The following is a 12641-nucleotide window of genomic DNA, read 5'->3' as shown; positions in this document are numbered from 1 at the left end:
AGTTGCTGAAAACCAATAATTAAAAAACTCGGTGCTAGAAAATCACTGCATCAAAATGGGATTACCATATTTTTAGAAAATTTCAACAGCGGTGGGTATAGGACGGTGCTCCTTCTAGCGGATTCTCCAACGTTTTGCTATAAAAAAAAAGGTTCGGTTAGTAGATCAACAGCTCTTGATAACAGATATGGAGTGAGAGTGGTGGTATTGAAGGTGAGAGGAGACGTTCCAAAGAAAAGAATAAGGGAGAGGGGGCAGTTCAAAGTTTATTTCCGTCCATAAATTTTAACGGTAATAAGCAACCGGGAATAATATTTGGTTCTCTCTTCTGATCAGCTTTTCACGTGAAAAGCAAAAAATAAAGTCTGAGAACTTTGATTTTCTTATGGCCCTCTTTATAAGAATATATATATAAAAGAAGGCTTTTCCATTGTGTTTATTAAAGATTTAATTAAAATTCTTCACACCTCTACGTATCAGTAAAAACGACAACAATTTCCAACTGGTGTCCTGAAAACACGTTCAGCTTATGATCGAAAGTGTTCTACCTCTCTCGCAGTTAAGCAAACCCTTATAAATTAATTGCCTTAGATGTTACCATGTCTTTCTGGTGAATCTCAGCAGCTTTTGTGGCCTAATCATCGTCCCTTTTGTAGAAAGCGGCATGATACTTGTCAAAACTGCGAACGATTTGTTGCAGCCGATATGAAAATCAATTTACTCCAAGGCCTCATTCCTTGATGGTTCTTATAATCTTATATCAACTCTTGTGAGAGAGTTTTGAACTAGCCAAATAGACAAAAAAAAAAAAAAAGAATTGATCTTTTATTGAACTTTGTGCTACACATGCCTAATGATCAAACGAAGAACAAGGCCAACGCTTCTTTCAAGCGAGCACTGGAAACATGCGATAGACTCGGCTACCTGCCATATATAGCATTCTAAACAGCCGGCGCGTTCAGCTTATGAACAAAAGTGTTCTTCCTCTCTCGCAGTTTCATAATGAAGGTAAGTCGTTTTACCTGACATGTGGACCGACCAACTATTAATGAAGAACAGGCAGCATGATTCCATGATCGAATCTCCTACTCATCAAGAAAGTTACCTAGGTTCCGCTGACAAGCTGCTTTACAATGCAATAAGCTGAAGCTATTGAGATTTTTTAACAAGGCAACCTTCTACCACCCTGCTTAAGACAGTCAAGTGAACCTCAAGTGGAAGATACAGCAAAAGAGGTTATTATTAGTCTGGTTAATCTTTCATCAGCAAACCCGTCTGCTGAATATATGCCAAACATCAGCAGCAGCAGCACGGATAACTTGTTAGCCTCGTTACTTTTTCCAGCGAACTCATTGGTGAAGTATAGGCTAGACATCACCAGCAGCCATGTTGTGTCTGCATGTATTTTCAACACCAGCCATCTCCTATCATAAAAATTGAATAGTATATAAAAACAGCACTTCAGATAACTAAGGAAGCCAAACAAGTGAGGAGGAGCTATAAAGATCCTGTTATGGCATCCTACAGCAGTGACAGACAAGTTAATCTCCACAGTGTTGAAGTACTTGCGTTTCCTCAAAATGTTTCTAATTTTTTGAAAGGGAGAACTTTCAGGACAATTCATACTCTTGGCAAGAGATCAGTATTTACAACTTCAATAAGAGAGCATATCACCCAATGAAGCATGCATGCACAAGCACACATGTATCATTCCATCCAAGTGGTCCAGACTCCCGAGACCAGCCAATCCCAGAAATCAAGATGTCTACCGTCCTGTTTTTTCCTCCAGCAAAAGTTCTTGGTTTCCAGACACTCTCCTCTCTTGAACAAATTCAAATATTCAATATTACTAGTAATTTTGGCAGCGCATAATTTGGTTAATTGGAAATTAATTTATTATTTAAAAAATACATTTATACACCAAATGATTTGTTGAAATATTGCGATTTTGTAAAATAAATGAGGGCATATATGGAAATACCTGTGAGCTCTTTTTCTACTAAGAAATAGTATGGGGTTATTTAGTTTCAAATACTAGCAAAACAGGTAAGTCGGAAAAACAAAACACAATAGCAAGCAATAATAGAAGATGTACCAGCATCAAAACAGAAGGGGTAGTAAAATAATACTGTACAATAATTAGGGAATTTGATCTATGCCTCCTATTTTTGTTGGGAAAGCAAGGTTACATCTGGATAAAATAGAAGAGGTTTGACCTGCTATGAATTCTATCTCTATTTCAAATTAGATAATAATAAGGAAATTTGAGGGGGGAAATAAGGATATTTTACTCTAATGAAATGTTTAGATATAAATGGTACTTTATATATATATATATATAGATAGATAGATAGATAGATAGATATGGATACTACGAGCATATGAATTTATCTCAAAATAATTGTGAATCATGATTAAGTCATTATTTGTCCTAAATCAGCTAACCAGTTCTAAGTAAATTAAGCTCTACCAAGAAACCATATGGAAAAGACATTTCCAGTACAGAGGGAAATTATCACACGGCTGCAAATATTTACCAAGAAACCGTATGAAAAAGACATTCCTAATACAGTAGGAAATTACCATCCGGCTGCAAATATTTACCTGGGTATCAAACCAGATTGACTTCAATATTGAAGAAAAAGAGTTACATCTTCCTCATCTAGGATTGGTGGTGGAGTTTTAAATGGAACAGATATAGTGTAGTTGAGCTGGTAATTCACAAGAATTGGACCAAAAATGTTGAACTTTGGAGCACTCCCATAAGCAGCTTCTGCATCTGAACACCTCTTGAAAATTACTCTGGCACGATTGGTATCCCTATCAACTTCTGTTTCGGATTCTTTTAGTGGTCCGAAGCGCCTAAACATCTTATTTAGGCTTATTTCAGAAGGAACTGAATCCACCACAGGGAAATGCATTACAAGCTCTGCCGGGGCCTTCTCATCCACATAACCAACTGGTTTCTGGGTTGATACATCATAACTGCTATCAGAATAACATTTCCTAGAGTTTGACCTACCGCTGGGTTTATCCAGAACAACAGGCACAAAAAGATTATCCCTTTTCCTACTTTTACGTGGTGGTTGCTCTTCAGAACCATTTTGAATAACACGGTCTGTCCAATATGTGTCATTCATATCCTCGAATTCAAATGTTTCTGGAAAACCAACAGAAGAATGGGAAGTTTTTCTCTTACCACCTACTTTATCATGCTGGTCCATAACCACCGAGTTCCTGAAATCAGAGAAGAAGCTAATGATGATGTTCAAGAAACCATAGCCTTTCGAGGGATCTTGTGCTGTCAAGTGAAGCTGTGATAGCAATTCATCAAGTGACGAGTATTCTGTTGGAACGATCATTTTCTTTATCTCAGCATCCTCAGGATGCACAGATGAAATATCAGATCCATCCCCAATGAGGCCATCGCTGATTCCTTCTACCTTCTGGCTATTACACTTCAGGATAGAAGGAGACCCGGTCATTTGGCTAGCAACTCTTTGAATGCATTCGCCAATCTTGAAGGATGGCTTAGGAAGAGTTGTGGTTGAAGACACTTTTGCAAAAGATATGGTCTTCCTCCCTTCTGTCATAGATGCATCATCAGCAAAGGTATCAGAGCCTTTTCTTTTCTTGCCAGAAGATGGAGAAACTAATTTATTGTTTGCTTTCCCATCAGACCCAATTTCATCATCCAAAGAATCCCAGGAGTCACCCATCAAATCAGACAAGTTTCTCTCTTTTTTCCTGGGATTGATACAATCCTTCAAATTATGTTTGCATTTGCGAGAAGAGCCTCTTTGAGTTTGCAAAATCTCCTCACCAGATGAAATTTGCCCATGATCCTCGTAAACAGCCGATGCATGATCAATCACTTCATCCTCAAATCTTGTATCTGACTTTTCCAACAACCCTCCATAAAACTGATATTCAGGCAGTTCAGAGTAACCTTTCAAACGATAGAAGGCCAGCAACTGAGACTTTGCAATCACAAGCTCCAATCGATTAGCCCCGCCACCTGGAGTCTGTGCTAATGCTTTCATATAACCCACTAATTTATCTGGTTGAAACAAATCAGCACTTGTATCTTTGTCAACACCATCTCGTGTACTTGCCTCCGGCCGGATTCCAGCACTTTCAAGAACCTGAAATTTGATTTCATCATAAGCATCCTTCGGCACACATGAGCAAGCCAGACCCAGCTCCACTCGTCTTGAAACTTCTTCCAAAGCACAATCAACAGCATTCTGGAATACTTCAGAATTGCTCTGCTTCTCAACCTGAGAAAAGTGTGACCTGAAAGGTTTTAGCAAAGATGCTTCATTCCATGCAAATGTTCGGTCTCCAAAGTATGCTACTAAATAGCAGTCCTTCTTATTATACTTCATTGCTTTCTCGGAGGCATCTGATGGATCAAATATCTGGCCAGGCCACCAAGGATGGCTCCTTACTTTACCCCAGACCAAATCTGATACAGAAAGCTCACCTTCATTATTTGGTGGCAGTAGATAACAAGCCTGATCTGCTTTCTCTGAGCTTCCAGGCTTTGAAGCTCTCAATTTAGCAGATTTCTCCTCGATGCTGTTCAGTTGTTCACTGTCAGTATCCTGTTCTTCAATTTCCATTTCTTTCCCTTCTAGTAAATCAACCTGTTCAGCATCAAGAAAGTGTTCTTCAATTGTCATTTCTTGCCCCACATGCGAATCCATCTCAAAAAGACCATGAGATGCACCCTCATCCAAACCTTCTGCAACCTTTAATTGCTGATCGTTTTCAGCAAGCTCCTTGAGTTCAGTTTTGGGATTCAAAGCTTCCTCATTGCTTGCTATGACATTTTCTCCTCCATCCATGAGCCAAGTATCTAACTCTGTGATCCCAGATTCTGTTTCGGCCTGTGAGCTCTGTTCTTCTACCCTTTTCTTCTCCCCTTCAAGCTCTTCGGCATAAGTAGCCTGTTCTTGACCTTCCATCAGTTGCTCTTCGAATGAATAAACATGAGCAGGATGACAAGATGCACTTTTCCCTGAGCCTTCCTCAGTCTTCAACTGTTGATCTTTTAAAGAAGGATCTGGAACATCAGTGTGTGAGATCAAAACCTCAACATTGTTTGTTAAAGCCACCTCGACATCTATTTCCATCCCTCCACATTCTGTCTTAGTCCTTGTTTCAGTGCTTCCAACAATATCAGCTTTCTGCTGTTGCGAAACTGTTATCACTTGCTCTTTATGTAGACCAGCTTCTTCAGCATCATTAACTAAGCATTCAGTTATCACTTTTTTACTCTTTACAGGATTAAGAAGCACAATGTTTTCCTTAGCTGCAACTCCAGCTCCTACAACTACTTGAGCTGGCTGATACGAAGACTGTGAATCTGCACATACATTATAGCCATTTTCAGTGCTCCCATTAGCTGTCTCGGATGTTCCCTGCAGTTCTTCCACTGAAAAATAAAAACTTTCACTAAAACCATCAGTGTCCATACCTTCGGTGTTGGGACATGTGATTTTTTCGTCGTCAGTTGATGCAACCCTCCCTTCATCAGCAACTGGAGTTTGTTTATCCAACAATTTGAAGTCTGGGTTGGCAAGGCCGTCTTTTTCTGGTAAAACTGATGATCCTTCAGAAGCTGATATAAGCCCCCCCGAATTACCAGCAAGTGCTCTTTCCAGAGCGTCACTCCTACTTGCTTCAACCTTTGGATCTAAAACTTCATTATTAGCCAGCACAGCAACTTCCTCAATAACTTCGGTCTCTACACTTGTATCTTCCACGGTTGATGGAGAAGCTAACACTGCAGTTTCAGTTCCAGAATTCCACACTTCGTCATGCAAAACACCCACCTCTAGTGTCTCTGAATCTTGAAGTGCATCGTTCACATTGCCATCTTGATCATCAGCCTTCCCGGCAGCCTCCTCAACCAATTCAGATTTCATTACAACTTGGGTTTCACCAACTGAAGCACCTACTACCACAGAAGGACATCCCGCCCCATTTTCAGCTCTTTGATCCTGAGATTCATTCTCTGACAGCCCAATTTCTTGAGAAGTCACCTTCTGGCTTGCATCAATCTTTTCTCCCTCAACACCTTCCTCCACCAATTCCCTTTCCAAACTCTCCTCCGTTGTAACAAATGTTACTTCTTCCACCACAACTTGGGTTTCCCCACCAATACCACTTGCATTTTCCACACTCTGAACATGAGCGTCAGCATCTGCAACCCCAACTTCAGATGAAGTCTTATCACCATTTCCACCGACCTCCATATCTTCCTCTCCACCCTCTACTGCTGTACCTTCTCCTTCAGATTCTGCAACCTTAGAAGACTGTCCAACCTCACTCTCAACCCTCAACTCCTGAACTTCAGGTGAAGCCTTGCTACTGTTTCCACTGACCTCCCTCCCCTTCTCCCCAATTTCAACTGGTTTCCCTTCTTCAGATTCTGCAGACCGAGAAGACTCAAATCCTGAGTTTGATGGATCAACACCAGAATCCCTATTCTCATGTGTCCCTAATTGACCAGCTACACCACCACCATCTGAATGTGTTGCATCTCCCTCGGCACAACCACAACCACCAGCAGTTTCCTTCCTTGCTTCCCCACCACCTCCATCACACAAGTCACGTGTGCATCCACCATCAACACCCTCACTGGAAGACCTCTCAACCATTACTTCATCTCCATTACAAGAACCTACTTCCTTTGCCATCACATCCTCACCAGAAGAGCACTCAATGTTACCCTGACCCTCCTCACTGGCAACAGAGCCAACAACAACTGGAGTCGTTGCTATAGTGGTTTTCTCACTACCACCACTATCTACATGTTCACTAACACTCACAGTCGATAATTCCGCAACATTCCTTGCGGAAACACTCTCATTCTTGCATTCATCCATTGAAAACAGTACCTGGGTCAATTTCAAGATCCAAAAAATAACCTTTCTTTACTATAAAGAACCGAAATTTTAAATCAAAAGGAAAAAAAGAAATCAGGTGATAATCCCTAAAACCGAGAAAAATAGAAATCAAGCCGTGTAACTAAGAAAAAAGATATTAAAGAACTAAACGAGTGATTTTTTTTAAGATTATGTGTTTACCTCTTTAGATCTTGTTAGGAGTGGAAGTCAGGGGATTGTGGGGGTTTCGAGTTTTTGGAGAGAGAAAGAGAAAAAAGAAAGGCAGTGTTTGGGTGTGATCATAAGTCAGGCTTCCTTTTAAGTGATTTTTAAGAGAAGTAAACAAAGCCCGAGTATAATGGGTTCTGTCCTTTTTCTCTGACTGGTCAGCACTCTCAACAGCCTTTTCTTCCATTTTTCCATCAGAGAGGAATGAGAAACTTTGTTGGTGACATATGGAATCTGACAGTCTAGTGATTTTCGAACACGTGTAGAGAAATTTTTTTATAACCACATTAAAATTATAAAAAATATTAATTTAACATTTTTTAAAATAAATATATTTCAAAAAATATTTAAAAAACAAAAATTACTTCACTTCTTTTAAAGGATTATTCTTTTATTTTTTTACAAATAACTATTCCATGTTATCCATTTCTTTACAAGGAAAAAAATACAGTTTTATTTATTTTATTTTAAATTAATATTTTTTTAATGTTTTTAGATTATTTTAATGTGCTAGTATCAAATATTATTTTTTAAAAAATAATATATTATTTTAATATATTTTTAAATAAAAAATACTAAGTATACCCCCAAAAGTTCATTGCAACTGCATGATCAATCTTCAAAATTTCTCTACGAATCTACATGCTCATGTTCTTTTTCGCTGCCCAGTTTATGCAGCAAAAGGAGCGAAGGGAATCTCGGGCAAACAATTATTATTCTTTTGAGAGAATTATTTGCACCTTCAATGAACTCTTCCCTTTAAGCAGAAATATAACATATAACCGACTGATATTAAATTAAAAAATCGAAACACTCAGCGACACCGTTCCTCTCGTGATGGCCAGTGATAAAAATTTAGGATTAAGAGGTTTGCTTTCTCTATGATCTCAGGTTCGAGCCCTGTGATTGCTCATATGATGACCACTGGAGGCTTACATGGTCGTTAACTTCAGGGCCCGTGGGATTAGTCGAGGTGCGCGCAAACTGGCCCAGACACCCACGTTAAACTAAAAAAAAAATAATAAAGAATTATCAATTCTGTTTATTTTCGTGGCTGGAAAGGTTTTTTTGTGAAAATTTAAATTAATTTTTTTATTTTAAATTATTTCATTGTATATATTTTAGATTATTTTGATGTGTTAATACAAAAAATAATTTTAAAAAAAATATATTATTTTAATATATTTCTAAATAAAAATATTTTAAAAAATAATTATTAATATAATACAAATATGTAAATTTGAGTCATAGCATGTAATTTCTAAAAATAATATAAATTTTTCAATTTAAATAAAACAGGGTTATTATATTAAAGAAGATTTAGCTCAAGAGATTATTTGTTTTTTTAATTTAAAATTGTGTTTAAGGTTTGTTTGTTTTGTGATGTCTAATGTTAAAAATAAATTTTAAAAAAATATATATATTATTCTGATATATTTTAAAATAAAAATTATTTAAAGAATAATTATAATCACAATGCTAAATATTAAAAATATTAAATTATTATATTTTAAGCTAAAAACATCTTTGAAAATTACATTCCACCCCGATACAACGCACAACACATCGCGAAGGTGAAGATCCTATTTTGGTATTTTTCATGAACAAATTGTAAAATTACAACATACTTTAAATGGTGTGGGGGGAATTGTTGTTCCCCCACACACATTTCACCGTGGATTATAACAGTAATTCATAGTGATTTTTTTCCTTGTTTTTTTCTAACTTTTCCATTTTTTTCTTTTTTTTTTCGTTTTTTTTCAAAAAAAAATTTCAACTTTCCTATTTTTTCTTTTTTTTTCATTTATTTTTTTTTCAAAATTATTTTTGTTGATTTTACCTTTTAAATATTGACCTGGTTAAAATTTTTTCCTTGTAATTTTTTTTCTTTAAAATACTGTGAATTGCTGCGATGTTTTTCCACATAGTTTTTCTATTTTATTTCTTTATTTTTAAAAATTATATTTGTTGATTTTTTTTAATATTGAGCTGATTGAGAACTTGGTTTGGTAATTTTTTTTATTTAAAACATTGTTGGTTGCTACAGTGTTTTTCTGCATGGTTTTTTTTCTCTAAAATTATCTCTTTTTTTTATTTTATTTTTTAATAGTGAGCTGGTTAAAAATTACAGTTACAATATGTTAGGAAAGCACTGTAACTTTTTTTGAAAATTATTGTTGATTGCTACGGTGTTTTTTTTCACATAATTTTTTCTGTTTTTATAATGTTTTTTCCTAAAATTATCTTTGTCAATTTTATTTTTTAGAATATTAAGCTGGTTAAGAATTGCAATTACAAGTAAATACAAGTTTTTCCTCACAAAACACTATGCATCGATACAGTTTTTCTTCACATGGTTTTCTTCCAGTTTCTTTTGTGTTTTCTTTTTTTGTGATATTTTTTTTTCAAAATTATCTTAATCGATTTTATTTTTTTTAATATCGAGTTTGTTAGAATTTAACTTTATAATAAAGCTTAATTATGTAGGGAAAATATTGTAACTTTGCTCATAAAACATTTGTGTATTGCTACAGTGTCTCTCCGTATGGTTTTTTTTATAAATTTTTTCAAATTATCTTTTTTAATTTTATTTTTTTAATATTGAGTTGTTTGTAAATTATAATTACAAGTCATTACAAATGAGGCTAAATCATGTAGGGAAGCACTGTAGCTCTCATCACAAAACACTGTGAATTGCTACAGTGTTTCCAACATATTTTTTTTTTTATGTTTGTTTTGTTATTTTTTTTTCTAAAATTTTCTTTGTCAATTTTTTTTTAATATTGAGTTGATTAAGAATTTAGCTTTGTAATTTTTTTCTGTAAAACATTGTGAATTATTGCAGTGTTTTTCTATGTGATTTTTTTATAATTTTTTTCAAAATTATCTTTGTCGATTGTTTTTTGAATATTGAGTTGGTTAAGAATTATAATTACAGTAAAACTAAATCATATGAGAAAAGTGTTGTAGTTTTTCTCACAAAACACTGTGGATTGCTACAATATTTTTCTAAATGGTTTTTTATTTTATTTTATTGGGAAAAATGCTATACTTTTTCTCACAAAACACTGTCAATTGCCACAATATTTTCTCTCATAGGTTTTTTTCCTTCCAAAATTATCTTTGTTGGTTTTTTTTAATATTAAGTTGGTAGAGAATTTAGCTTTGTAATTTTTTTTCGTTTTATTAACTGAAAAGTTAAATCATGTGGTGAAAACACTGTATTTTTCTTTACAAAACACGGTAAATTGCTACAAATTATTTTGTTCAGTCTCTAAGTTTTTATCACCAACATAATTTTTTTTTTCGTCATAAAATATTTGCTCCATCATACTTTTAATATTTATTACTTATCTAGTATTAGTTTATAATTATAATATTATTAAATATATTTGTTTTATAAAACCGTGACAGTGCGCGAGCATGCTATCTCTTCGTAAACAAATCAAAATCAATCAACCCGTTCGTACGCCAAACATCTTACCATTTTCGACACAGTAGCAAACACCACGTGTATAACTGAGTTGCTCTCTGCTCATTTTTCGAGTTCTGACATGAACTACAGGTACACGGTGTCCTTGGTATGGGTAGTCTCTCACGAGGAGTGTACACTTGTAACCGGGCCCAAGAAGATCTCTTATAGTCTCTCAGGCTTCCTTTCAACACAGTAGCAAACACCACTACATGTATAACTTGCATCTTTTACTTTATGCATTGCATGCGTGGCAACTGACAAGAAAGAATATACAAGTGGAAATAAAAACTCGAAAAAATAGTAAAGTAACAGGTTTCTAAATTTCAAGGTCGTGTTTGGCTGGTTTATTTCATGTTTGAAAAATATAATATCAATTGTTTTTTAAAATATTTTTTATTTAAAAATACTTTAAAATAATTTTTTTATTTTATTAAGATTATTTTTTATATTTAAAATGATATGAAAATATAAAAAATTTATTTGAAATGAATAAAAAAATTTAAAATTTTATAAAAATATTTTTAAAAAACAAAAACAATTCAACTGAAATCGAAAGAAATAAATGGAAACTTGGCTCGAAACTTACAAGTCATATTTTTTATTTAAAAATACTTTAAAATAATTTTTTTATTTTTTTAAAATTATTTTTTATATTTAAAATAATATGAAAATATAAAAAATTTATTTGAAATGAATAAAAAAATTTAAAATTTTATAAAAATATTTTAAAAAAACAAAAACAATTCAACTGAAATCGAAAGAAATAAATGGAAACTTGGCTCGAAACTTACAAGTCATATTTTTTATTTAAAAATACCTCAAAATAATATTTTTTATTTTTTTAAAATTATTTTTTATATTTAAAATGATATGAAAATATAAAAAATTTATTTGAAATGAATAAAAAAAATTTAAAATTTTATAAAAATACTTTTAAAAAACAAAAACAATTCAACTGAAATCGAAAGAAATAAATGGAAACTTGGCTCGAAACTTATAAGTCATATTTTTTATTTAAAAATACCTCAAAATAATATTTTTTATTTTTTTAAAATTATTTTTTATATTTAAAATGATATAAAAATATAAAAAATTTATTTGAAATGAATAAAAAAATTTAAAATTTTATAAAAATATTTTTAAAAAAAAAAAACAATTCAACTGAAATCGAAAGAAATAAATGGAAACTTGGCTCGAAACTTACAAGTCATATTTTTTATTTAAAAATACCTCAAAATAATATTTTTTATTTTTTTAAAATTATTTTTTATATTTAAAATGATATGAAAATATAAAAAATTTATTTGAAATGAATAAAAAAATTTAAAATTTTATAAAAATACTTTTAAAAAACAAAAACAATTCAACTGAAATCGAAAAAAATAAATGGAAACTTGGCTCGAAACTTGGAAGTCATGTGTTTCTTTTTTGATAAAGTATGTTTGAAAACGCGGTTCAACTCGTATTATTAAAAAATTAATTTTTTTTTAAATTAATTTTTTTTATTATATTTAAATTATTTTGATGTATTGATATTAAAAATTATTTAAAAAAAATAAAAAATATTATTTTAGTATATTTATAAGTAAAAACCTCTTTGCACGTTATAGATGATTCTTTCTATGTTTTGGTCAAACCACGGTGTTGATAAAATCTTGATTTCCAAATCACCCTCAACTATTCAGCTCCCATACAAAAATTGAAAGGAGATTGGCACTCCAAGTAATCGTTAAAATCTTGCCCGATTTCAGACGATTCTTGTATAATTTAAGCGAAGCTGGATTTTGATGTAACCTTGCTCGGAAGTTGGAAGTCACAACGGTTCTTTTCGGAACAAGATGATGGTTGATTCTTTTTTATTTTTTTAGTTTTTTTAAGTTTAATGTGGATGTCCGGATCAACTTACACGCACCTCGATTAATCCCACGGATCCTGAAGTTAACGATCATGGAAGCTTCCAGTGGCCATCACATGAGCAACCACATGACTCGAACCTGAAACTAAAGGAAAAACAAATCTCTTGGTCTCAAACTCTTACCATT

General features: G+C 33.3%; 1 protein-coding gene across 2 annotated transcripts; it reads right to left on the bottom strand.

The window, feature by feature from the left end:
* Positions 1-2386: 2386 nt before the first annotated feature.
* Positions 2387-7252, bottom strand: LOC133704888 (uncharacterized). Of its 2 annotated transcripts, XM_062129933.1 has the most exons (3): positions 7098-7251; positions 5483-6908; positions 2387-5371 (listed from the first exon to the last, which is right to left on the bottom strand). In XM_062129933.1, the coding sequence occupies exons 2-3, from the start codon at positions 6894-6896 to the stop codon at positions 2628-2630; spliced, it is 4158 nt and encodes a 1385-aa protein (XP_061985917.1). In that variant the 5' UTR covers positions 6897-6908; positions 7098-7251; the 3' UTR covers positions 2387-2627. The 2 variants fall into 2 exon arrangements, with proteins under 2 accessions (XP_061985917.1, XP_061985916.1); XM_062129932.1 differs by having other exon boundaries at positions 2387-6908; positions 7098-7252.
* Positions 7253-12641: the final 5389 nt, after the last annotated feature.

This window comes from Populus nigra, chromosome 10, assembly GCF_951802175.1.
Source record: "Populus nigra chromosome 10, ddPopNigr1.1, whole genome shotgun sequence".
NCBI lineage: Eukaryota > Viridiplantae > Streptophyta > Magnoliopsida > Malpighiales > Salicaceae > Populus > Populus nigra.
The sequence above is the reverse complement of the archived record's forward strand: the minus strand, read 5'-3'. Positions and strand labels throughout refer to the sequence as shown.